This window comes from Cydia splendana, chromosome 9 (genome assembly GCF_910591565.1).
Source record: "Cydia splendana chromosome 9, ilCydSple1.2, whole genome shotgun sequence".
In the NCBI taxonomy this organism is placed as follows: Eukaryota; Metazoa; Arthropoda; class Insecta; order Lepidoptera; family Tortricidae; genus Cydia; species Cydia splendana.
In genome coordinates, this window is record NC_085968.1 from 2,243,030 (window position 1) to 2,269,901 (window position 26,872).

The 26,872-nt window shown below is 38.1% G+C and overlaps 3 protein-coding genes and 1 long non-coding RNA gene across 5 annotated transcripts in view; all 4 read left to right on the top strand.

Annotated features, from left to right (window-relative positions):
• LOC134793413 (uncharacterized) overlaps window positions 1-26,872 on the top strand; it is a 200,927-nt gene that overhangs the window by 17,189 nt on the left and 156,866 nt on the right. The window lies entirely within an intron of this gene.
• LOC134793396 (proteoglycan 4-like) lies at window positions 4,129-8,327 on the top strand. Its single transcript, XM_063764971.1, has 5 exons — window positions 4,129-4,356; window positions 5,038-5,183; window positions 5,767-5,929; window positions 6,500-6,696; window positions 8,199-8,327. The coding sequence occupies exons 1-5, from the start codon at window positions 4,311-4,313 to the stop codon at window positions 8,226-8,228; spliced, it is 582 nt and encodes a 193-aa protein (XP_063621041.1). The 5' UTR covers window positions 4,129-4,310; the 3' UTR covers window positions 8,229-8,327.
• On the top strand, window positions 9,197-13,474 carry LOC134793392 (uncharacterized). 2 transcript variants are annotated; one of them, XM_063764967.1, is made up of 5 exons: window positions 9,197-9,354; window positions 10,188-10,268; window positions 11,039-11,128; window positions 11,679-12,059; window positions 13,249-13,474. In XM_063764967.1, the coding sequence occupies exons 2-5, from the start codon at window positions 10,190-10,192 to the stop codon at window positions 13,395-13,397; spliced, it is 699 nt and encodes a 232-aa protein (XP_063621037.1). In that variant the 5' UTR covers window positions 9,197-9,354; window positions 10,188-10,189; the 3' UTR covers window positions 13,398-13,474. The 2 variants fall into 2 exon arrangements, with proteins under 2 accessions (XP_063621037.1, XP_063621036.1); XM_063764966.1 differs by having other exon boundaries at window positions 9,245-9,354; window positions 10,188-10,388.
• The window catches only part of LOC134793867 (uncharacterized), a 73,221-nt gene continuing 59,834 nt past the window's right edge, over window positions 13,486-26,872 (top strand). The window contains exons 1-6 of the mRNA XM_063765581.1: window positions 13,486-13,626; window positions 17,480-17,645; window positions 18,239-18,454; window positions 19,566-19,631; window positions 21,869-21,973; window positions 23,800-23,853. Coding sequence (XP_063621651.1) covers window positions 17,576-17,645; window positions 18,239-18,454; window positions 19,566-19,631; window positions 21,869-21,973; window positions 23,800-23,853 — 511 coding nt within the window. The 5' untranslated portion in view covers window positions 13,486-13,626; window positions 17,480-17,575. The remainder of the gene's footprint in view (window positions 13,627-17,479; window positions 17,646-18,238; window positions 18,455-19,565; window positions 19,632-21,868; window positions 21,974-23,799; window positions 23,854-26,872) is intronic.

Genomic DNA, 26,872 nt, shown 5'->3' on the forward strand with positions numbered 1-26,872 from the left:
CTCTATAAAGTGAAAAGAAAGTGATCACTGGTAGCGGATTGGACCTGAAATCTGTAAGATTTTAACCCTTCAAATTTCACGTCGTAAACGTCGGAATTGGAATAGCTAGCACAAGTAATTATATTTCCAGTACCTTAACTCTGTATAAAAACGTAACCTCATATTTTCTCCATGATTCAATTTAATCTATTAAATCTAATTGTATTGCTTCTTAAAATGCTAGAAAGCGTAGGTAGGTAAGTACCTACAAATATAAGTATATTTATTGACAAAGAGAAAATACTTTCATGATGAGTGATGATGCTGTAACAATCCCCGTACGTCTACCATCAGTTTTGACATTGACATATACGCTCACGTCTACGTAACTTACTTTCTATGCATCTCGCTCGTACTCGCATATTAGTGCAAGCGAGATGTACAGAAAGTAAATTACGTAGACGTGAGCGTTATGTCAATGTCAAACAAAACTGATAGTAGACGTACTGGCTTCAAAACAGTGTCAAACCAAAAGGCAGTAGTATTCTTAGAAAAAAATCTAAGTTCGTAAGCGACAATTATGTGTAATATACTTCCGTTGGAAAATGGACAAAATGGCTAAAAAAGCTACTCGTAACATTTTTACTGTGCCCAGAGTTTAGCTAGTTGAGAAAGCAGATTTGTGCCACTCACAGCTCACTGTAACCGTCTAGGCTCTATACACTACACCCCTCGGTCGATGTTTAGAGTTGAAAGTACTGGCAATGTTTTCACTGTGCCCAGAGATCAGCTAGTTAAGAAAGCAGATTTATGCGACTCACAGCTCCCTGTAAACTGTCTAGGTTCTATTGGCGACTAGGGATAGTAGGGTGGCCACAATGCTATCAAAAACAGGATTTTCCTAGCTGACAAAAAGAGTCCAACATTGTGCGACGTCCTTATCTTCTTCTCAGCATATTTGCGTCCACTGAACATATATATGCCTCTTTCATGGATTTCCATGTTGTTCTGTATGCGGCGGTTCTATGCCAGATCGGCCCTGCCGTCTTCCTAATGTCGTCCGACCATCTGGCTCGTGGTTTTCCGTCCCTCCGGCTTCCCAGTCGAGGTCTCCAGAACAGTACTCGCTGGCCCCATCGGTCGTCATCCCTGCGACAGATATGGCCGGCCCATTCCCACTTCATTTGTGCAATTCTTTTGGCGATGTCGGTAACTCTCGTGCGTTGGCGAATGTCCTCATTCCGAATTCTGTCTCGCAGGGAGATCCCGAGCATCGCGCGCTCCATGGCTCTCAGTGCCACTTTTAGCTGGCGCACCCTTCCGACGGTCAACGTCCATATCTCGCATGCGTAAGTCCGCGACGTCCTTATACTCTGTGTCTTTTGCTATTTAAATAAAAGTAAACAAATAATTTGCACATTTTCAGGTAGTTATAACATTTATTGGTTAACCAACCAAATACAAAACCGCCTGGATCTGTCACTGAACGACCTGACTAAACCTACATTATTTGACCGTGTTATGTTTTCATCTACCCTCAACTGGCTTAAGGAGCCATTTGAGGGTAGATTTTGTTTACTTTTTTTAAATACCCAAAGATATAGACTATAGATTTGTATAGGATTGAAGGTTTTAAGGTTTAGGTTTTATGGATGGAGTATAAATTTTCTACCCTCTTAAGCTAAAAGGCGGTATCTTAAAAACAAATGAACTTGAAAATTAAACTTTCAGATTAAGATTTTGTAGTACATGTTTGCATTCAATTTTCATTTGAAATACAGCTTTATCATAACTACGATACTGAAGGAAGATATTTAAATAAACTTCATTACTTGCCGTCATTCCTTCATGACAATCCCTACACTATCACTAAAAACGTCATTCCTTCAAAGTAATTTCAGTATTCATGATAGTGTCCGGCCCATATAAAGATTAGCAGGGCAGAAATATATAACCGGTATTTAATGACCCAAGGACATTTATTTTACCATTATTACAAAAATCCAAATTCACAGGTATTAAGAGGAAAAGAGACATTCTAAAATCGATCTAAGGTGCACTGCTTGCGCACTGCAATAACATTTAAAATAACATTTCTATAATTAAAATGCCACAGCGCATTGTGCGCAATTCTGGTACCGAAAGTTAGTTAAATTGGTGATATTAACATTGTCCACAATGTTGATAAACCTACATAGGTATCAACTATTCTTCCCCATATATTCAAACTTATTGAGGATGCCGAAGACTGGGCAAAGTGGAGAAGATTAAGCAGGAAAGCGGACCCTGGCGCTAAGCCTGGAAAACGCTAGGTTGAAGAAGATATTCAAACTTATTCAACAATATGGCCACCGTACCAACCTCAGACTTTGAATAGAAACTAGTGAATAACCACGGTTCAGAGCCGCTAGGGGGCGATCGGTCGTCAAATTTAACGGCTTGCCGAATAGCAAGCGTTCTTATAAGGAACGGAGTCGAATCCTTACTCCGGAAGAAGGTTATATTCTTATTATTTTTCTTTATTCTTATTAACACTATTAACACATTGTGAAACGGGGGGGGGTAAGCGATATTTTGTAAACGAGGTCTATTATTATTAGAATTAAAGTCTCGAGTTTACAATATTCTTACCCCATTATTCTTATCACACTTGCGAAGAAAAAAATAATTATCAAATACGGTGACATTTCAAAATGTTATCGCGAGTCTTGGGGTCCATTCTGCACTAATCCCAATAACGCTGTACAAATTAAATATGTAGGTATTTAAAAAATAAAAGTATTCTCATGTAATGGAAAAAGGAAAAAAAAGGGAAACGGATACGAGTATTACCTAACTACTAACTAGTAAAAACGGAATCTTTTTTTGCTTGCAAATAGTGCTAGTCCCACTTTTTAAGGATACTCTCAGCCACTTGTCGTAAATATTCTTGTCATAACTATGTCCATTTAAGTTCTCCAATGTAATATCAACTATTCTACCAAAATCAAAATGACGTATGCGCCTTCAAAACTCTTCTATTTATACTACCTTCTTGTCTTAAGATGGTGACTGTACGCTTATTTTATAACTCATTTCATGAGTCATAAACTTTATAATAAAACTAAAAGTGTGGTTACCGCTGAGGTGAAAACTGGGTGAATATAATTTAAGTCATACGAACCAGCTACCAATAAGCCGCTACCATACAATAGCAGTTACGCTCTCATTTTAAAACGACATGCTTAAATAGGGAGTATTACTGCAATGTTCTGCCGCCAGAGTGCAGTGTTAATTTGTTTAGTAAACCATAAAGTAACTTATACATACTAGGCCTTAAACAGTTTTTTGACAAGTTTTCACTATGACATTGATCCAAGGCGGTTTGTTTACAGGTGGCCTACCGCGAAACGCGAAAATCGAAATTTCTTAATCTGCCTCCCTATCGATCGAATAAGCAAGAGTGATAGAGAGGCAGAAACCGAACTTTCGATTGTCGTGTTTCACGGTAGGTCATATGATTGACCTAGTGACGCATGATGTGTCATTGATGATGTCAATGAGGTTTGTTTACTGTATGTGCTAGTGGTGACACCTACGCAGAGCTTTGTCTAATATTCCTTTTGGCATGGACGTTTACGTAACATAATTATATCTAAGAGGTCGGGACTGGATGACTCGGCCATACTAGAGTTGGACCGAGAAAAGTCTGCAACGATTTTGATAGCACACGCAGTGCAAGTGTTATTTTAAACGTCAAACTTCCATGACATTATGACGTATGAATAACACTTGCACTGCGTGTGTTGTCAAAATCGTTGCAGACTTCTCTTGGTACCTAGGCCTCATTCTAACGAGCACTTTTTCAACGCGCGTTAAAAAAGCGCCTGAATCCGTCCGCACGCTAAATTCGATTTAACGGCCAACGCTTAAAGTCGAAAATCCAACAACGCTTGATGAAAAGCGCGCCCACCATCGTGTGAATAAATACACATGTATCCATTTGTGTCATTCAAACGCTTTTTTAACGCGCGTTGTAAAAGCGCTCGTGCGAATGAGGCCTAACACTATCATTATAATTTTAAATAATGATAATGTAACCTCATTTGTCCGATAAAATAAAAACCTTTTTGTAACCAATCAATGAATATTTTAATTTATTATGTCATAAAAGACAAGTCATTCGAAAATGTTTTGACAAATAATTTCAGCAATATTCACAATAATCACAATGCCTGTCTCTATTTTCACATTATTAGGAAAAATATGATTTAAATAGAACATAAACCAACTTAAGCTATAAACTGATTTATATTTGAATTTCCAATACCATATACTTACCGTATTTCATCATGAATAGAAAAACGAATAAAAATAACACGAAAAGGAGAAGCTTACGTAAGTAAAAACAACAATTTGACGACCAATCTGGCCTAGTGAGTAGAGACCCTGCCTGTGAAGCTGACGGACCTGGGTTCGAATCCCGGCAGGGATCAAATCCCTGAGTCATGGGGGTTTTCTATGTATATCGTCGCCTAGCACCCAAGCAACAACAAGCTTTGCTTAGTTTGGGTTGATCTATGTAAGATGTACCCAGATATTTATTTATTTATTCATTTTATTAAGTTTATTCTATTGAATTTCGATCATTTATCTTTAAGTCCATTGGCGTAACTTATTAAAACGGAGTATTTTTGAAGTTGGCGAATATTTATAAAACCTTCACAATTTAGCAACAATGCTTAACAAAGAATCTAGCTTACTGTTTCTCCAGTAGAAAGTGCTTCTAGTTTAATGGGTAGGTACATATTTGCCATTTTCAAAATTACCTCACTTTCGAAGTTATCCCAATATATTAATACTCTCCAATCAATTCTTCATTCTAACCCTCCGATATCCTTAAGAGATCAATGAGAGAGTAATAACTTCGATTGTATGTTGCCAGTAAATAAGAACAAAGAAAACTATACTCATCCGTTTCTTTTGGGTGCTAGCGCGTATAACAAATACAGTATGATTCTTTCTACGTTTGAAATGAGACAGTCCCTGGCCAAACTATTAAAAAAAAACTTCTTACAGTGGTCGCTCCCGTAGACAAGCTGGTCAATGAAACGGACTCGGACAATTCTTTATCATCCAATGATCAGCTCTTCAAGAACCAGACTTTGGTGATGGACCTGCACGGGACGCAGAACGAGGAGTTGCCTGACAATCCACTTCCTGAGGTTCAATTCAGACAACTATTGTTTTACCTCTAAAGCTCTGGTTTCCTAAGAAAGCGGTGCCGTCACATAGCGGCCGTCTTCGTACAAAATAGTCACATGACTCACATCATCAGGCCTTTTAACATCATGACAGATGATTTATGCAGCGTCTGTAAGCGAGGAACAACGTCTCTCGTGGCTTTATAAGCCAATGCGGGACCGGCATTTGTGATCGAGTTTGTGACAGCTGAAGTAGGGCGCGATGTCGGCATATTTAGCCGTATAATTTTGAATGAAGACGGCCGCTATATGACGGCACCGCTATCCTAAGAAAACAGCTTAAGTAAGAACCTTGAGAATTCATAAGCGCATTGTAATATGCTTACTTGAAAAATAAAGTAGATTTATCTTTATATTTAAGATTCAAGTTTGAATCCTCTGTCTTGACTGCGAAAAATCAGATTCATATGATTAAGTCGAAATTGTGGAATTTTGAACATAATAATTTAAATACTTCTACAAATAAGGCAGAAGCCAATGGAATTAAGAAATAGATAAAACTTTAGATTTTACACCATAAGTTACAATCTACAAGTATGTTTAGGTGAAAACTCGAAAGCTCTTAAAGAAGAAACGGCCCAAACCTGATGAAGACCAGGATCCGAACGCAGGCAGCCTGACCAGCAGTTCCGAGGGCTCCGTGGTTCCACCAGGGCCGGAGAACCAGGAGGAGTTCTTTGATGCCCATGAAACCTTAATTATTCAAGGTAAAGTAACCATAGAGTCATTCAACAATCGTGCGGGGTACGAACTGCATACATCGCCATTGTTAGTAGCTCGGTATGTACCACTTACGGGGCTAGCGTGTCTTATAGTAAGTCAAGTGTAAGTCTTGGGTAGTTGTGTAAAAGTCTGTGACAATTAACTCTACTGTGTTCTTATTAGTGGCGGATTTGAAGTCTTTGCCGCCCTAGGCCCCGCCCCTTTCTCAGCACTCATCATATTGACTACATTTTGAGTTATTTCTTATTATCAGCAGCGAATTTTTTGTCACAATTTGCCGCCCTAAGCCCGGGCCTACTGGGCCTTAGGGCAAATCCACCACTGGTTCTTATGCAGTGTCGGCATTTACACAAACCTCAAAGGCGTCGGTCCACTGTTACTTTTTACACTGTGGTGTTGGTTAAGACTTGAGTTCTTTGAGTCCTCTTAAAACTCGACTGTGCTTTTCAGACTCATATAATAAAGTTGAAACTAGAGTTATTTTCAACATGTTAGAAACCAGAGGTTTTGTAGAGATTTTGTACTCCAGCAATGAACTTAATATCCAATTCCAGATAACCAAACAACTGCAACACTCAATCGTCTCAGCGTCACATCAAAACAAACGAACAATCCTGAAGGCAAACTAGCCACACCGCAGCACACCTCACAGGAGAAATCAGTACAGGAGAGTACCGCTGTCTCAGACGCTACCACGGCGGCCGTTGTTAAACAAGACACTGGGACCGGGCTGACGCCTCTGACGAGCGCTGTAAGTGTCATAATATCTTCTACTTCATATTTTGAAGAATCTCAAGAAGAGTATCAATTTTTTCATCTCATTCTCTTTATCTCAATCTGTGGAAGTATCGCTGATAGGAAGAAAATCTTGAAGGTAGGCTGGCCATACTACGGAACAATTCAGGAGACAAATGAGTACCGGAGTCTACAGCTCTGCCTGAAGCAGCCACGGCCACTGTTACACAAGACACTGGGACCGGGCGAACGCCTCTGACGAGCGCTATGTCATCTTATCTTCTACTTCGTATTTTGAAGAATCTGTGGAAGTATCGCTGATAGGAAGAAAATCTTGAAGGTAGGCTGGCCATACTACGGAATAATTCAGGAGACAAACGAGTACCCGAGTCTACAGTTCTGCCTGATGAGGTAACCACTGGCGCTGAGCGGCTACCGCGAAAACCGAAATTCGCAAATTGCGGGGATCTTTCTCTTTTACTCCAATGAAGGCGTAATTATAGTGACAGAGAAAAATCCCCGCAATTTGCGAATTTCGATTTTCGCGGTTATAGCCCTGTTACACAATACACTGGGACCAGACGGACGCCTCTGACCAGCGCTTTAAGTGTCTAGTCTAATAAAGGTAATTTCCAATTTGGAAATAAAAAAGTGTCTTGACAAGGTCACCTACGGCCTTCAGCCCTTCGATCTCCTTGCAAAAATATAAGAAGTTTGCAAATACTTCAATTTCATGTGAAAATTGCGGAATTTTGGTACCGTTCCTACGGCATATTCAGTAACATCGGGCACCAGAGGCCTTTGTCATTTTTTCAATGACATTTATATTCGAGCAATCAGACATATCATTACCAAAATATGGCAGATGTTTTGCACGCTGATGGGCATAAATAAGCGACAAATGTAATTTATTTTTATCCCATTTACCCAATAAATTCAGGGATTCATGATTGATTACAATATTTCAACCGCCCTTAATGCGATGTAAACCTTTGTACGGTCGACTTCACAACCTTATTTTCAGAGTTTACGAGGCGTGTACATATATTTTTGGAACGTTGGCTTGTAGAGATGTTTGTAAAATCGATTGTAGAATCAGAATGATGGAACGAGGACGTTTCATAATTCTTCATTTTTTAACGTATGTTGGCGTATGATGGAATGCGTAACGAAATTAGACTAACATATTATAATCCAGTAACTTTGTCGAATTTTGTAACCTGGCTCTTTTGCGTCAAATCCGGTAGTTCCGGCGCTCGAGGTCACAAACTTGGATTATTCATTGGGCCAACATCATAAACAAGTCTCAAAAAATCAGAACTACCGGATTTAACGCAAACACAAAATGTATAATTTTACTGTATTATTATTTATTAGTCAAGGTCAAAGGATATGGAAAAGTACCTATTCAAACTGGTTTATTAAATCGAGCTAGTCTGCCTAGCATTTAGGTAAAATAAATTCATCTAGGCTATACCTAAAACAATATTACTAAACGATTTTAATGCTTTGTTACAGAAACCTATTCGGCCAAAAAATCCAGAGTGATTCTACGACAGAGATCAAAACTAAAGACAGTACCTACAAAATGACTACCTGCCTCTGTTAGAATTCACAAAAACTGCAAAAATAAAAATTGAAACAGTTGTTTTTGTTCTTATTTTTAACCACCGACGGAAAAAGGGGTGTTATCCGTGTTATATGTACATATATTTGACGCCAACAATGTCTGCCTGTCTGTGGCGTCGTAGCTCTCCAACGGATGGGTCGAACTCGATGCGATTTTTTTACGTGAAAGCGAATTGTCTTGCGGCGGTTTTTAGAAATCGATATAGCAGTTCAGAGTATCAGCTCTTTTCCAAAATGATGTAAGGCATTTTTGGCACAAAATGGATTGGCATACCGTAGGGGTTTTTTAAATATATTTAATTTAATAGTTATTACAGGTGCAATGATACTGCTTACGGAAACATAAATTACATGGTATCCTAAAAATTTCTGCTCTCTAGCATTATCCAAGCCGAAACTACGAGGGTTCGAAAATATGACCAAAGATATAGTTGGTCAAACCAAATTGTCAGTCAGTATCAGTTAGAACCAGGAAAACTATACTCATCCTTTTCTTTTGGGTGCTAGTACCAGTGTAAGACAAAGATAGTATGATTCTCTCTATGATTGAAATGAGAGAGTCCTTTGACAAACTGTATAATATGTAACTCCGTATCTAGAGTTAGACCAAGAAAAGTCTGCAGCGATTTTGATAGCCCACGCCGTGACAGTGTTCTTTTAAACGTCAACCTGCTATGAAATGTTGACGTATAAATAACACTTGCACTGCGTGGGTTATCAAAATCACTGCAAACTTTTCTTGGTCTAACTCTATTCTCTTTGATACGACGAAACGCTTTTTATAGGTACCTACCTATTTCTCTATGCTAAGTGGACAGACCTAATTCGTTCAAAAAAAGTTTGGATCTGTTTATGGCAGTTTATGGAAAGTCTGTGTGGCTTGTCATGCCACTGTCAGTTTCATGTCACTGTTTTGTAAATTTTAAGTGTATTTAATTTTTATTATTTTTTTCGATTGTATTATTAAACACTTTAGATTAATTTAGTCTCACACGACTATAATGTCAACGACGCCATCCCGTTGGTTTGGTATTGCAATACGAAGGTTTGTTATTTGATTGTATCAAGAAAATCATAAGTTCATTAACTCCCGGTAAATTATGTCTTGTTGTACTGAAATAAAATAATATATAGGCTAACAATCATGATTGTATCACCTCAATTAATTACAATATATATTTACATGATCAATCAAATAGTACAAGCTATGCTTAGTTTGGGGCTAGGTCGATCTGTGTAAGATGTGCCCAATATTTATATTTATTTTAAATATTTTATATTTTTAATCTTCAAGCCGATAACTTGCGATAGATTGCGCAGGATCGAGATAACTGGCGTTTACTCGTATCGGAGGCCAATACTGACAAGACTCATTTTGGGTCGCTGCGCCATTGAGTAATAGTAATTTTCGACGAAACCTAATGTCACCTAACCTCCCCAGGACACTGGTCGCATTTCCCCGCTGTATGGCTAAGCTAAACCTTTGGGTCAAATATGCCCCAACAAGTTTCCGGGAAATTTTCGTTATTAGGGTTTTGTTGTCTGATGAGTGATGACCAAGGCCGAAAAGTCTCAACCGCCAGTGCCGCAAATTCGTAATTACTTATTTGTATCACCAAATGAACGCTCAAAAGGAGTTTTGAGTTTTAAAAGAGTCTAAACTGAAGTAACTGTTACAAATATTTTTTTTCCTTGCATCACTACTTCCATTCTGAATAAAAGAAACAATTTAAAGATGTGAAAATAATGCCTTTAGAATTTGGACGTAGAAATAATATTTCCGATACAAATGTTCATTTACTTGGATTTGTACATAAATACATAATCAATTTATTATTAACGTAGTATTGTAAAAAATGAAGTTAAATTTTATTGCAGACATGGATAGAAAGAATCGCAAAACCAAAAACAGGAAAGCGCCAACAAAACCGAGATCTGGTAAAAAGAGGACATCTGAAGGTTAGAAATTGGTAATATCTACTCAAAACATGTCTGATGCCCGAATTAGACTTTCCAAGTATACATATCTATCTACCAAGCCTTCAAGTAAGCAAGGTGAAAATAATACCACGTATACAGGTCAGCAATAAAATTGGCTAAACAAATTGTTAAAATAAAGGTACTACCCAAAATTAGACGTTAATATTATGATGAGAAGGATGAGAATGGCTTCCGTTCGCGTAAGGCTGCATGGAAATGCGGAGATGAGAGAAGACGTATAGGAATCATACAATAGCATTTCCAGTCCACATTTCTTGAAGATGCTATCGGTTGATTCGTCACGCGTCTCTTCTCATCTCCGCCTTAGTGGAAAGGCAGCATAATAGTCATCATTTCAAAATTCAAAAAAATATTATGTGCGTAGCACAAGGGTTACAACGAAACATTTGATGTGATGTGACATCATATTACAGTGTCATGAAAACTGCTAGTTACAATCAATGAATTTAATTTCTTACCCATATTATACTTTGTCACAGTATTGACAATTGTATGAGGTTTCTAGCGACTTTAATATTGATTGTCACTGTGACAAGGTACAAAATGGGTCGGAAATTCTACAACACTTGAAGAATACCTATGGTTAGGTTTCAAAGTTCAAGGTTCTCCCCCCAAAAGTTTCGAATGTGGGATCGTAGCTAGTTCGGCTGCTGACTTTCCCTTGACTGTATCAAATAATGATTTAATACTCTTAGTTTGTTAAATAGTTGACCAGCATTTCATTGCAGGTCCAGTATGTTCAAGGTTCCTCGACGAATTATCCAGAAAATTAGCCCAAAAGAAGAAAGATGAGCAGGAAACACCGATAAATATCGTGGGTGAGAACGGAAGGATATCTTATGGAAATATCTCAATATAACCTGGAGAGCGCTGGTGGCCTAGGTGTAAGAGCGTGCGACTTTCAATCTGGAAGTCGCGGGTTCAAACCCTGGCTCGTACCAATGAGTTTTTCGGAATTTATGTTTGAAATATCATTTGATATATGTATACCAGTCTCTTTTCGGTGAAGGAAAGCGTCGTGAGGAAATCGAAACTAATCCCAATAAGGGCCTAGTTTCCCCTCTGGGTTGAAAGGTCAGATGGCAATGTTTCGTAAAAACTAGTGCCTACGCCAATTCTTGGGATTAGTTGCCAAGCGGACCCCAGGCTCCCATGAGCCGTAGCAAAAATGCCGGTACAACACTAGGAACAAGAAGAGTCTCAATATAATCTGTAAAATATTTAATTTATAAAACTACTTACCCTCTAGCTAGTCCACCACTATCTAGATGTTCATATCTATAGGCTCTCAAAGGCAAGAATTATTATATCTGTAATTTACTCACAATGTTTTCCCTGGATAAAGATTCATCGAAAGTATTTTTACAGGTAGTATTCTCAACAGTTTAACCAACGCGTTGCCGGTCGAGGTCTTCAACGGTTCACCAGTCAGATACCAGTCTCCAGTTAAAATTGAGACTTTGCAATCAATCGCTCCAGAGCTTCAACTGAAAGATGTCGTAGAATTAGTATCCAAAGAAACAGAGAACACCGAAGCACCCAGGGAATTGAAAGAATTCAAGAAAAAGTTCAAGATGCCTAAAATGCCGGTGGTAACCAGTGATGTGTTTAAGCACAAAATTTACGTGCCAACTGAAGACGTGGCTGTTAACACAAGTAGTAGCCATGATATGGCCTCCAGTTTAGCAAAATACGTTGACACTTTGAAGAAGATATCACTTATTGCTGAGGAGTTCAATCAAAAGACAGGTAATAATGGGTAACATATTCACTGCCAAGGACACTCTAGATGTGTTTATTTTTATTGGGAATAGGGCTTTTCTGCCCTCCTAAGCTAAAAAGCGGTATTAGCATTAAATTTTCATTGAAAATACGTCCTTTTAGCTTAGGAGGGAAGGACGTATTTTCAATGAAAATTTTATGCAAATACCGCTTTTTAGCTTAGGAGGGAAGGACGTATTTTCAATGAAAATTTTATGCAAATACCGCTTTTTAGCTTAGGAGGGCAGTTTTGGCACTGAAAGTACTTGGTACTGTAAGTGTATATTTGATTGTGACAAATAAAAAAACAATATTTAAATTGACCTCCGCGTTATTGTGTCTTACCGACGGGCAATTCTTGTATATTTATAAATTTCGGGGATCTCGGAAACGGCTCTAACGATTTCGATGAAATTAGCTATATGGGAGTTTTCGGGGGCAAAAAATCGTTCTAGCTAGGTCTTATCTCTGGTAAAACGCGCATTTTTGAGTTTTTATATATTAGCCGAGCAAAGCTCGGTCCCCCAGATATTGAATATTAACCTTTTCGACGCCGTGTCAAACACAAAAGCAGTCACCCGGACGCTACGTCACCGAAGTGTCAAAACTAAAATTTAACTTTATGCATATGCACGTAGGTCTATGTTGCTCTGTGGTCTGTGACTGATTAATCAGTCTTTGGCTTTGAACCTGCGGTAGGGATTATCGGTCATTGGCGTCCAAAAGGTTAATCAGTAAAATAACTTTTTGTCGCTCATGTTATGTCTACCTATACATGACGATGGCCGATGAACAATTAAAAGCATCTTAGTAAAAAAGTTAATAAGAGCGTTTCTTTTATTTTTTGCCTTTTTCATATATTGTGACCTTTTTTGCCACTTTTGTGTTATTTCTACTCAGAATCACGAGCTCTTTCAATACTAATGGGATAAAAAAATGTCCCAGTGTTTTTTCCTATTGTGTTACCATTTCCCCATCCACTTTGTATTGCGGTAACAAAAAGGAAAGTTTGAAAAATGTATGGTAATTTTAGGACACTTTTTTTCTCCTATATGGAAGAAAAGGGCTCGCGATCCTGACTAGAAATAACACAAAAGTGGTAAAAAAGGTCACAATATATAAAATGGCAAAAAATAAAAGAAACGCTCATTAACTAATTATACTTTCGGTTTTTCAGCTAAAAACCTCAAAGAAATCGTAGACAGCGTACAAGAAGATCTACAAGTGAAGCTGGAAGAACTAGTGAAAGAGCAGAAACTTGCTAGAAAAGTAGACCAACCCATGCAGGTCGTACAAGAAGATATCACACAAACTGAAACCTCTTAAAAAGAACCATTGACATGTAACATTCACTGTCAAAATTTGATGTCAACATGTAAAACATTAAAAATTACGATGAAAAATATTCGTTTTATTTCATTAATATAAAATGAAATAAAGCAACTAAAAAACCAAAAAATAAGCTCAGTCAAGTGTGTAGTTTATTGTCTAAATGTCCTAGCATTAACTTTAATAAGTCTTGGAACAGACTCGTCGGAACCGAACTCCCCACACAGTAAGTACATTGGATGCTGTTAAGCAATAATGTGTTAACCCACATTGATTTTGCAATTCAACAACAATTTTGCAAAATGGATGTGGGATGACTCATAACACCAGCCATATAAGGGCAATATGGAGAAGACCGGCATATAACATTTTCTTGTTGCGAAGATAACACAAGAACTCTTGTAATGTATACGTACTATGCTCAGAGGGCCTACCGCGAACCACGTTCGACGTGTTGCCTCTCTGTCGCACTTGTAAATTCGTTCGTAAGTGTGACAGGGAGGCAACACGTCGAACGTGGATTGCGGTAGGCCCTCAAACACAAAGGAAGAGCTTCGTTACTTCTGCTCTATTGAACTTCTGTAAGTTGAGTATGTGTACAGTCCCTATCAGATATATCGGGGCAGCCAAGGTGCTCACAAACATCTGAACATGTTCCTATTGTCAAGGCGCTAGAGTGCGTGTTCAGATGTTTTAGAGCACCTCGGCCACTCGGATATATCTGTTGGCGACTGTACAAACGCAAGAGTTAGAAGCGACGAAAGAGTTTGTAGACGGTTACCTAATAGTCGGTCTTTTCCACATTGAACTTACATAGATAAGTCCTAATAAGCAGAGCGGTGTTGCGATTCAGATATTTTCGAGCACCTTGGCCTCTCCGATATATTCGACTGTACGCTGCCGTGAGCATCAGAAAGGCGGGTGGACCTCAGCAAATTTCAACAAAATATTTATAAACATATTGTACCTTCTGTGTACCCTAGTGTACCTTTAATAGAAACCAGTGTACCTCTTCCTTGAGCATCGGAGGGTCTTTCTTGTGGCCTGAATCGGACTCTCTATCTAATCTCTATCTCGGATCTAATGGCGACTGACATGAACTGTAGGTGGCACCTGCTTGTTGACATACCCCCTTATTCATAAAACTTTACGAGCCTGATTTAGTTAAATTATGTTTTATCCTTTTCTTACAAATACATAAGTTAAAATGACAGATAAAGACAAACGATGATTAGCTAATTGAGGCTTACGCATTTTTGAATAAGGTGGTGTACCTAAGTATCAATGTCGAGTAGAGATGCACCGGATATTCGGTTACTATCCGGTATCCGGCCTATCCGGCCTGCATTTCTTTATCCGGCCGGATACCGGATAGTAACTTACTATCCGGCCGGATACCGAATAGTAACTAGGGCTTGCAATCCGGATAACCGTTTTATCCGGATAACCGTTTTATCCGGATATCCGTCCAATTTACTATCCGGATTTAGATGAGATTGATATCCGGATAAAACGAATAATTCGAATAGCATTTATGACAAAAATATCAGTCAATTTTTTGTTTAATATCTCAAAAACTTTGAAAATTATAACGTAAACGATGTCGGTTGTTTTATTTCTTTATTTGGATACATTTTTATGGTATAAAACTGTTTATATAAGTATTTCTCCTTCATTGCCGACTACTCCCTTATTTTCTTAAATATTTGGGAACAATTTTATGTAGACCGAGCTAGCTCCATAAAATGTGCAAAATAACTTTGAAATTTTGAATGTACTTGTACCGTGTTCCTGTCAAATGCGCTGCGCTGCATTATTGTTAGCGTCTGAATACATTATTAATAACGTGCGAACAGAATTAAAATGGGTCCAATGGAGGAGAACATCGGATGATATTGAACTGCTGAACTGAACGAGATGCAGTAGCTGTTTAGCAGATATGATAAGAAAGTTGTAGCATTCACATTTGAATAAATCTGTAATGAAAACCTTGATTGAGCTTAAATGCAATGTAATATCTCAACAAAAAGAGACTGTCTCAACAGTTAGAAGACGTAATCGATTCTCTACATATCATCAAAACCACAGCCAGTACTATACTATATGCCAATAAGACAGATTTCTTAACTGAAGAATAGTTTGACTACTAGTAATAGTAGTAGTTTGTATAATTCATGGTTGTAAAATTGACATGAAATAACGCCAAATATCGCATGATCATATGAAGTCAATTAAGAAATGAATTTCACAGCGCAGGCTGCCAATATTAAGCGGAGGGTTGAAGTATCTCCATAAACTATAAATTTTTACAAATACATATAATTAAAGTCGGCCGTTTGCGTTTGCAAAAATGAAGCAAATAATACGGTTCTCATAAATAAAAATTGCCGAAGGTTGTTTGTCACAGTAAAGCTTTAACGAAAAAAAATTCGAAGTGAAATTCGGACAATAAAATTTCGACGAAAAGGTAGAACTCCTAAAAATACCTTAACACTTGCTGTTACGCAACCTTTTATACGTAAAATTTGATTCTATTACACATTTTTTAAAGTTCATGTGAGTTTTGTTAAATAAAAAGCAAGTATTCGAATTATCCGGATATCCGGATAGTAAAATAGTTAATATTCGAAATATCCGGATACAAAAAATGGGCGGATATTGCAAGCCCTAATAGTAACATTGCTTGATTTCAGAGTAAACAAATTGGATTTAAGAAACAGTCACGTTCATAATCGTACTTGTTTATTATTTTAAAACAATTTAAACATTTCACTGACTTACACGCGCACTCATTTCGAACCTAGAAATGTGTCCGCGCGAACGTTCATTAGGAAACAGGTCAAACCTGCACAATGCGCACCTGAAAAACCGAAATCTAGGTATAGTTCCGCTGGCCGAATATTCGGCGGCCGGATACCGGATATTCGGCCGATGGTCAGGCCGAATATCCGGTATCCGGCCAAACAACTATCCGTTGCATCTCAAATGTCGAGTCTAATGTTTCCGATCGAGGCGACAAGGTGGCACACCCTCAAATGCGCACGGTCTATTATTGAAAGAAGGCAAAAAGTTTGATTGGGTCTCATATTGTTTTGAGATTTTAGCTCCGATTAAATCCAAACATTCGAATGGATTCGTTCGCAATCGAAATAAAAGATTTATTTGAATGAAACTACCTACTGTAATAATTGCTTTTTATCTTAGGTAGACGTAGGACAATAATATCGGTTCTTTCTCAAGCTAGACTTTTAACCTTTTCGACGCCGTGTCAAACACAAAAACTGTCACTCAGAAGCCACGTGACCGAAGTCTTAAAACTGAAATTGAACTTATGCATACGTAGGTCTATGTTGCTCTGTGGCCTATGGCGGATTAATCCGTCTTTGGCGTTGGACCTACGGTGCGGATATATCCGTTCTTGGCGTCCAAAAGATTAAATGTTGCTGACTATGCATCAAACAGATAGTGAAAACCAAAGTGGCCGAAAATACCAAATATTCCAAAGGTGTGAATTTTTAGCCACTTTGGCTATCATTATAATATATTTGTTACTGTCATTGCTGACTGTACCCAGTGGATCGTTTTCAATAATTTGATAAAAACTATTGCCTGCCTACCTATTTACACTAAAATTACCCAACTTTAGTCCAGTCCACAAGTTCAACACGTAAATCTTCTTTTTGGTGTGGCCTAGATTTTTATTCCTTTTTTGTGAAAATGTTTACGCTTGAACGAAGATAGGTAGGTATACGAGTTAGTTTTGGACCATGGTTAGGAGCTTTCGGGATATAGTTGGGTGGTTTTTATGGTACTTAATCAGTACAGATGTATCGCATAATTATTATCAATCGTAATTTCTCGGAAACGTACGTATTTGTCATGCTACTTCAATCAACCTCAGTACTTTTTGTACCGACACTGACTGAAATAGCATGCATGACACGTTCGTACGTTTCCGTGAAAATACGAAAATAATTATGCACTACTTTTTTGTATGAGAGAGTGCACCTACTAGCTTGAGACTGGGGCCAAGACTTTTGGTTCTGGCTATAATGAAAGGTGTGGTGATTACATTTCAGAAAGAATTAAAAAACACCCCAGTGTTCTTCGAGCTGATTCGTCTATATTCAAATGCTACATACTGCTTATCAGAAATCTTGGAGTGAACATCGTCTATGTATTCAAATGCTACGTACTACTGCTCATCCGAGATCGTACAACATACTATAGATTATGGAACTGCTGGTGAGACATTTTCTTGTTTAATAAAAATTTTGTTATTCTATAGCAAAGATAATTTGAAATAGAGGAATATTGTCCAAGTAAATTATGTAGACAGTACCTTAGAGCATTTAGTAACTGTAGACGTCATGGCTGTCATTTTCTGTACGAAACAGTCTGCCGATTTTTGCGGGGGAGGGGACGTCAAATGTATTGCTATTTCTACATGATTAGTACGTAACGTACAAATAGCCATGTCAGTCCATACAAAAGTTTGCACAATTATGCAAGTTTTTCGGCAGAGGGGTAAGCTCTTAAAGGCGACTCCAGTTATTAAATGCTCTAAGAGTCAGTACATTTACTGCCATCTTTTGACACAAATGATTAAAACTTTTAGAACGCCATTTAACTTTGATCCTAATTCTTTCACTGATATGTGTTTATTAAAATAAGGAAAGGCTATTAAGGGGCCCAAAGATTACCAGTTCGCCGGACGATATCAGCTTGTCAGTTGTTCGGAACTGTCACCTTTTGCGATTGACTGACAGACTGATAGGTATCGTCCTGTGAACTGGTAAGCTGTGGAGGTATGCTAAACATCTATCCTAACTTCACAGTTCAATCGTCAGTATCCAAGCGATCCGGTGATAGCACTGTGCAAAGGTTTCAATCTTGCCAACACCTAGAGAGCTCTACAGCTGTAGGGCAAAGCGTCCCATCGCTGGTCGCCGACAAGAGTGTCTCATGCCCATCATCCTGCCCGGTGCAGTACGATGATACGAGCACTTACACCCCGTCCATTTCTTCGGGGGACCATTCAACTCGTACAAGTGGTTAGTATGATATTTTTGTGACATAGTATTTTCCAAGTGGCTTGGATGCGGTGACAGATATATTATAACCTCAATACAATTTATTAGAGATGCACCGGATATTCGGTCACTATCCGGTATCCGGCCTATCCGGCCATTAATTTAACATCAGGCTGGATACCGGATAGTAACATTGCTTGATTTCGGACTAAACAAAATTGGAATAAGAAACAGTCACGGTTATAATCGTACTCGTTTATTATTTTAAAACAATTTAAACATTCCAGTCACTTGCACGCGCACTCATTTCGAACCTAGAAATGAATCCGCGCGAACGTTCACTGCGAAACAGGTCAAAACCTGCATAATGCGCACCTGAAAGACCGAAATGTAGGTATAGTTCCGCCGGTCGGATACCGGATATTCGGCCGATGGTCAGGCCGAATATTCGGTATCCGGTATCCGGCCAAACAACTATCCGTTGCATCTCTAGTTGAACCTTAAAAGTCTTAAAACGCAAATTTTCACAAAATTGTATAGACATGACATCTGTCATCGTACCTAAGCTGTTTAAAAATACTATAATATCTACTGATACATAATGAAAGGCTTTTAACTTTTTTATGTAACGAGCTAAAAGCGAGTCCATACTCCACACAAGCGATGAGGGGATCTCGGTAACGGTTCGAACGATTTCGATGAAATTTGCTATATGGGGGTTTTCGGAGGCGAAAACACGATCTAGCTAGGTCTTATCTCTGGAAAAACGCGCGTTTTTGAGTTTTTATATGTCTTCCTAGCAAAGTTCGGTCTCCCAGATATTAGTAGTTTAAGCATGTCGTTTTGAAAATCTCTTAAGCTTTTCGACGCCGTGTCAAACACAAAAGCTGTCACTCGGACGCCACGTCACCGAAGTGTCAAAAGTGAAATTGAACTTTATGCATATGCACGTAGGTATATGTTGCTCTGTAGTCTGTGACCGATTAATCCGTCCAAGAATCCGTCCATTGGCGTCCAAAAGGTTAATCATCAGATGTTAACATTAAATACTTTTATGATAATTTTCTTACGATTTTAAAACATGTGTTTGTTTTTCATATTTACAGATTATACTTGCATAATTTTATTGCAGATGAAATGACGTCTGAAACATGCAGTGGGTCTGCCTGCAACTTTACCAGCAAAAAAGAAAAGAAAGGTAGGTAACACAAACTTGACTTGGATTAGTTGGATTGAGACTTGACTGTACACTACAAGGTAGGGACACACTTATCCCACGTACGCAACGTATGCAATGCAACGTGGGAGAGATTGTGTGCACAGACACTTGTCCCACGTATACGACGTGTATTGACATCAGACGCTGTTGTTAGTTCTCCGGGTGCACTAATGTACAATGTTTTCCGATTCTAAGAGTGAATTTGAAGACGATTTTGTTATTTTTAAATGAATATCTCCGTGTCACAAAGAAAAAAAAAGAAAGAAGAGAAGATATTAAGTTCATGATATAAATAAAGAGAGAGAAAATGTTGGCGAATACTACACATAAATGGCTTCATATCGCCTAACCAATTCGATGAGTTGTTCATCTCCCATTTTTCCAGCGCAAGCGTGGTTTGTTTGATGTCTGACGCGCTAGGAACGTAAGATCCAGAAACACACTGATCGTACGCGTTTGAAAGCGTGTGATTCCCCTCCACGTTCCCACGCCGATCTGGCGCGACAGGTCGAACGTTGCATAGGACGCGTGGGATAGCATTGCGTATGACAAATATGTTTCTAAGCATACAAATATCAGGGTCCAGATTTCATAATGCATTGCATACGTTGCGTACGTGGGATAAGTGTGTCCCTAGCTTAAGTTGAACAAACACATCAGAGGAGACTAAAATTCACATATTTATACTTTCTGTGGACCACTAATGTCAAAAAGTACCTATAGGGCGGCACGTTGCAACCCTATGAGGTACAGAGCATTACGGTCCAAAGAATCTGGAATTTCCTGGATTCAACGGGCATTAGTAATGAACTTTAAAGAACCGTCACATTAGTTAGATCATTGCTTGGTGACGTGGCATTCAAAGGCCCACAAGTTCCACAACACCCTCAATAATACATACCTAATAACACAAACTTGGAGATTTAAGGTAGGATAACCAATCAAATTTTGATTTTTCATTAGTCTGATTTTAATAAATTCTTGTAATTTTGAAGAGCTCCTCCTTCTAGCCGGAAGAAATAAAAAATCAAAACTTATCCCGAACAAAACATACTGTAGGAATGTAATTTTCCATTTAGTTACGAAAATACCATACGTTGTCGTAACTCGAGGCGTGCCGCGACCCTTGTGTTCGATTTTGTGGGACCCAATCGGTTGTTATTTTACTCCACAAGTCATACGACAAACGTGTCCCGCCCAGTCCTGCTTCAGCTTGGCGGCTGTTTCAGTCACGTCAGCCATTTGTATTTTGGGGTTTAGTTTTTGTTTGAAGAAACGTCACTTGACACTGACGTATCTAATCCATATCGTATCTAGACGTAAAATTTGACGTATCTTAAAGTTCGAATCTAGCCGGTATACCTACTGTTTTTTATGTGATCAGTCAACTTATTACTTAAGAATAATACGCTCCGTGGTGCACGGAGAAACATTCATCATTGTATATTATACATCGACTATATATAATATTGTACCTATATTACATTTTTCACCACACCAGCTCGGAAAGGCTTACTTTGCACTTCAAAAACTGATAGCAAAGTTGCATTTTATTCACATGCGAGGCAATCAAATCAAATCAAATCAAAATATACTTTATTCATGTAGGCCTAGCAACAAGCTCTTATGAATCGTAATTAATCTTAATCTAATTATCAGAGCAATTTATTGATGTTAATATTATTCCATAATAAAATTGGATTATTATACATATCAAATTTAACACTAAGAATTTCACAAAAGCATCGTTAAACATTAAAAAGATTGTATAAAAAAATACTAGTCTAGAATTTCTAGAATAAAATCGGAATGTCAAAAAAAAGCATAAGTAACGTAATAAAATTGTTAATGTAATAAAATGCAAATTTTGAGTTGTTTTCTTAGGTTTGCTGGTAGAATTGATTTTTAAATGATGATTTTGGATGATAAATATTTAATAACATTCATTTGGATTTGATTTGATTTTGTTTGATATTTTACATTTAATATTTGCTTCGGGTTGGTGTGGTGAAAAATTTTGTGTTTCACTCGGGGGCAAATTTTGTTTAACCCTCGTGCTTTGAAACCCTCGCAATGCTCAAGATTCCATTTACCGAACCGCTCGCTACGCTCGTGGTTCAATTTTGGAATCTTTCGCTTGCTCGGGTATCAATATTAGCACGAGCGGTTAAACAACAACTTTGCCCCCTTGTATATAAAACAAATAACTATTACAGATCCGAAGTCAGCCCGTGTGCGAGTGGTGGCGTTAAGACGCATGTTTGTGCGACACTGGGATCTCATCAAGAAGTCAACCATTCGTAGATCGCGGAATACATCAGGTACCTGATAGTTATATTTACACACTACTAGCGATCCAGCCCGGCTTCGCACGGGCTGTACCGTCTCTACCATAAGGGCACACGGGGCCCGTGCCCAGGGCCCCCATCCTCAGGGGACCCCGAAGGACAGACATCAGTAACAGAATATTTGATTACCCATAATAAATAGAAGATCATAGTAGAAAAATGTTAGTTTAATTCGCTTTCTTTACTTTCCAAAAGGGCCCCAAATTCGTATGTGCCCAGGGGCCCCAGCATAGTAAAAGACGGCCCTGCGCACGGGTTATACAAAACCTTAACAAATTATACACCTAAACCTTCCTCAAGAATCACTTTATTGATAGGTGATTAGGTGAAAACCGCATGAAAATTCGTTCAGTAGTTTTTGAGTTTATCGCGAACATACAAACACACAGACAGATGCGGCGGGGGACTTTGTTGTGTTAGTGATGATATTGGGTAATTTGTGACACTCTTGTGACTTACACCTGACTGGTCTCATCTCATTATCTGAGAATAAGTAGGCAAATTTCACCTGATTAGACATGTCCTAAAGTTGGGACGCTAAACAGGAAGAATTTCGTACCTTGACTCGCCTGTTCCTATCTCTATTGCACGCGCGTAAATTATATTGCTGTCCCGCCCATGATGCCGGCGGTCAATGACACTGTACGAACGGGACTTATGGGGAGTTATGCGGCTACTTAAAATGAGGGTTGTCAATTTTGGCTTGAATCCGACTTGCTGGAAAAAACATTCCAATTTTTTTTATTCATTATCAAACCAAGTTATGTTTTTAATTGAAATAACTTGAAAAATCATGGAAAAACATGAACAACAGTTTTGAATGATCCATGGTTAGTTTCACTAGACTTAAATATCGACCGGGATATGGACCGTGAACATTAAGGGGCCCACTGATTAACAGTCCGCCGGACGGTATCGGCCTGTCAGTTAGAACAAAATTTTGACAGTTCCGAACAACTGACAGGTCGATACCGTCCGGCGGACTGTTAATCAGTTTCTTCTTTACAAAACAATACAAAAGGTAATCACGGTCCATATCCCGGTCGATATAAATCTAGTAAAACATGAACATTTTTCATGTCAATTGTATCTTTATTCATGCCATGTCATAGTCCGATTGTGCTCATGTTAGTCCGAGCACGAATTCATGTCTAAAAGAGGTGTAATGATATTTACCTTTTCGGACACGGTCGGAATTTCAGCAATACGGTGATACGTGATTGGATTAGGTGTATACTTGGACAGATAACCTGTTAACTATAAATAAAGACCACTTTTGAAATAGGAGGGTTAATTGCGAAAAAATGTACGTATAACCACAGAATAAATAATAGTACTAGGTACAGAAGACTCACTCTCTAACAAAACGCGTCTGTTACGATCAGGACAGGGCCGCTAGGTGGCGACACCGCTACGCGCGCCTATAGCTAGCCAACAAAATTGGTGTGGAACGGAATGTATTTGTAGCTACCTGTTGCAAAGCGACGAAATCGCGGAGTGAGCCACGCCTGGTATTACTACTACAGAATTCATAAAGACTTGTAATCACTACAACTTGTAAAACAAAGTCCCCCGCCGCGTCTATCTGTTTGTGTGTTTGTATGTTTCTTCGCGATAAACTCAAAAACTACTGAACGGATTTTCATGCGGTTTTCAAGAGTAATTCTTGAGGAAGGTATTATTTGTAAACCTGTGCGAAGCCGGGGCGAGTCGCTTGATAGTAATATGTAATTGTAATAATTAATAAGTTTCTTATAAATTCCCTTCTTAAAATAAGAATACTTTCTTATTTGTTCTAGTCACACCGAAACAAACCGAAACCTGTTGTTGCCAACTTGTATACAATGAGATTGGTGAGTAAAAGTTTTTGTTGTCAAAAAATATCATGTACTAACGGATATGATGGTCGTTCTTGTCTACATGACAGCGTGATAAAACGGTGGCCATCACTTTCTAATATCCTGCGGTGCTAAAAAGTATCAGTTTGTTTATTACGTGGATAAAACCGTCCATAATACGCCGGTTGGTTGATGAAGATTTGAAAGACGAATATTTCAAAAGTAAAGCACACAGAGGGACATTGGCATCAGACATATTAATACAGTAATTTTATACATTTAGCGTTTGCGTCAAATCCGGTAGTTCTGATTTTATGCAGACTTGTTTACCTAATGAATAATTCAAGTTTGAGACTTGGATTATTCATTACGAGCGCCGAACGCAACTTTGTCAAAAATGAATTAAAAAAACAACGAAAATTTCGGTTTTTTTTTTCATTTGGGCGATTATACCCTAAAGGACTAGATTTTAATAGTACGTTCTCAAGACTGCAAAAAATCAGAACTACCGGATTTGACGCAAAAGAGCCCCGTTACAAAATTCGAAAAATTACTAGATTATAATATAACACCCCTCTTTTTGCGTCGGGGGTTAAACCAAACACACACAACACAACCTTCAACCTAAATACTCATATATCAGTATTAATTTTAACACTGTTAAACTTCTTAATCCTAACTTAATATTAATTATATCTAAGTAAGTTAACTACGTAAATTAACCTCTAATTAAAAACAAATGAAAACATAATCAAATATCAAGAAGTTTACGTAAAGTGGTTCACCTCTAAAGTATCAAGTGGTTATGAAATTTAAAAGAACGCTTTTAATTTTAAATTATTTTCATAGAAATGTGCACATATTTTGTAAAACAAAGAGTTTCGTAGTAGTTTATGAAATGCAAACAGCTGCAACTGGCCAGAGAGGTTTAAAGTTTTTTACACTTTTTTTATTAACCGGAGAAAAAAGTAGAATATTTAACGAAATCATTTTAATGTCCCTAACTTTTTTGCGTTTTTCTTTTGAATATGAAAGAAATGAAAATATTGAATTTAAAACGGTTTCTCCTTTGAAAATAAAGTCAGATTTAATGTTAATTATCGTTTGCGCTATTACTATTAGCAAAGAGAATAGATAGTATAGAGGGGTCCTGTCATAGTAAATTTTGTAGTCACAGTAAATTTGATTTGATAGCTGTTAGTCCAAATTGTAATTCGTCCAAGTAGCGATTTGTCCATTACGTGGTTCGTCAAGTATCATTTACGCCGTTCGCCCATATCGCGATTCGTCCAAGTCGCCATTTGTCCAAATCTTAGTTCGTCAACTACGTGGTTCGTCAAGTATCATTTACACCGTTCGTCCATATCGCGATTCGTCCAAGTCGCTATTTGTCCATTTTGTTTCTGCCGCAGTGGAAATGGAGCCTAATTAATCCCATTTAATTACCCACCTTCGAAATCTAAACCTTACTCTAACATGTCATATTTAAAGTCATGGGTTACCTTACCATGTTGTTTCAATATCATTGAAGTAACACGGTACCAAATTTCGAATCAATAGGACATATGGAAGGTAGTCAGATCCCCTCATCAACGAAAAGAGCTGATGATCTTCAAACGGCTGAACAGATTTTCATGAAACATGGCTAAGAACACTCGGGGTAAAATTATCTATGACACAAATCAGATCCAAACGTGTTGGACGAAAAGCGTGTTGGACGTAAAGTGTGTTGGACGTAATGCATGTTGGACGAAAAGCGTGTTGGCCTAAAAGCGTGTTGGACGAAAAGCGTGTTGGCCTAAAAGCGTGTTGGACGAAAAGCGTGTTGGGCGAAAAGCGTACTTAAATTCATTTGGACGAATCGCGTTTCGGACCAACAGCTATCAAATCTGATTTTATTATTTTTACATCATTTTGACCCATGTTCATTCACTGATATCTATGTGTTAAAATTGTTAAATATGAAACGGTGTCGTCAACCCCATCTAGCCGAGCATAGGCCAAAGGTGTGTGCGCCATCTATCCGAGAATGGCTTTTTCTTGATTTCCGAGGCACGTTTTTTCCTTAGACTTTATTCATCTTATACGGAGTTACATATGTCTTTGCTATTAGGTAAACGAAAGATAACCTACAGATGTAGTGCATAATTATTTTCCATCGTATTTTCTCGGAAACGTTCGTATTTGTCATGCTACTTCAGTCAACGTCATACCTACCTACTTTTTGTACCGAGACTGACTGAAATAGCAAGACACGTTCGTACATTTCCGTGAAAATACGATGGAAAATAATTATGCACTACATACATCTATAATAATATCGGCCTGTCAGAGAAGCAAAATTTGACAGCTCCGAACAACTGACAGGCTGATATCGTCCGGCGAACTGGTAATCTGTGGGCCCCCTTATGTTTTCTCAGTCAAGTGTAAGACTGTACAGTCAGCAGCATAAATTGCTAAGCGGGCGAGGTGTTTAAAATGATCTTGACGCGACTTTATTGTTAAGAGAATAAGAACGTGTGAAGGTAATTTTGAACACCTCGCCCGCTTAGCAACTTCTGCTGCTGACTGTACTATAAAATCTAGAGATGGGTAACTACCCGGGTAAATACCCGAGAGCGGGTATTTACCCGGTAAATACCTGATATTTACCTACCCGCGGGTAAATACGCTGGTATTTTCGTTTTTCTTCTAAATTTGATGCGTTAAATGGTATGTGAGTATAAATAAGATTAATTTAAGTATTTTTTTACAATGTTACATAAAATGTATGTTCAAACTAATTACGAAAAGGTTGCTATGAGGTGAAGTTCGATTTTAACATATCAGTCCAATTATGAAAATCGTGTAAAATCATTCCCTGGCTTCCGGAAATGTTTTAAAATGCTTTTAATATACATTAGAAAGATGAAAATAAAGAATACTTATGAAAAATAATAAAAAAAAATTGTGCAGTATCCCAACTTGTGAAGCTTATAAGTCAAACACAGTTAGTTTTAGGACAAAAATGTATATAACCTTTTTTGTAGAAAAT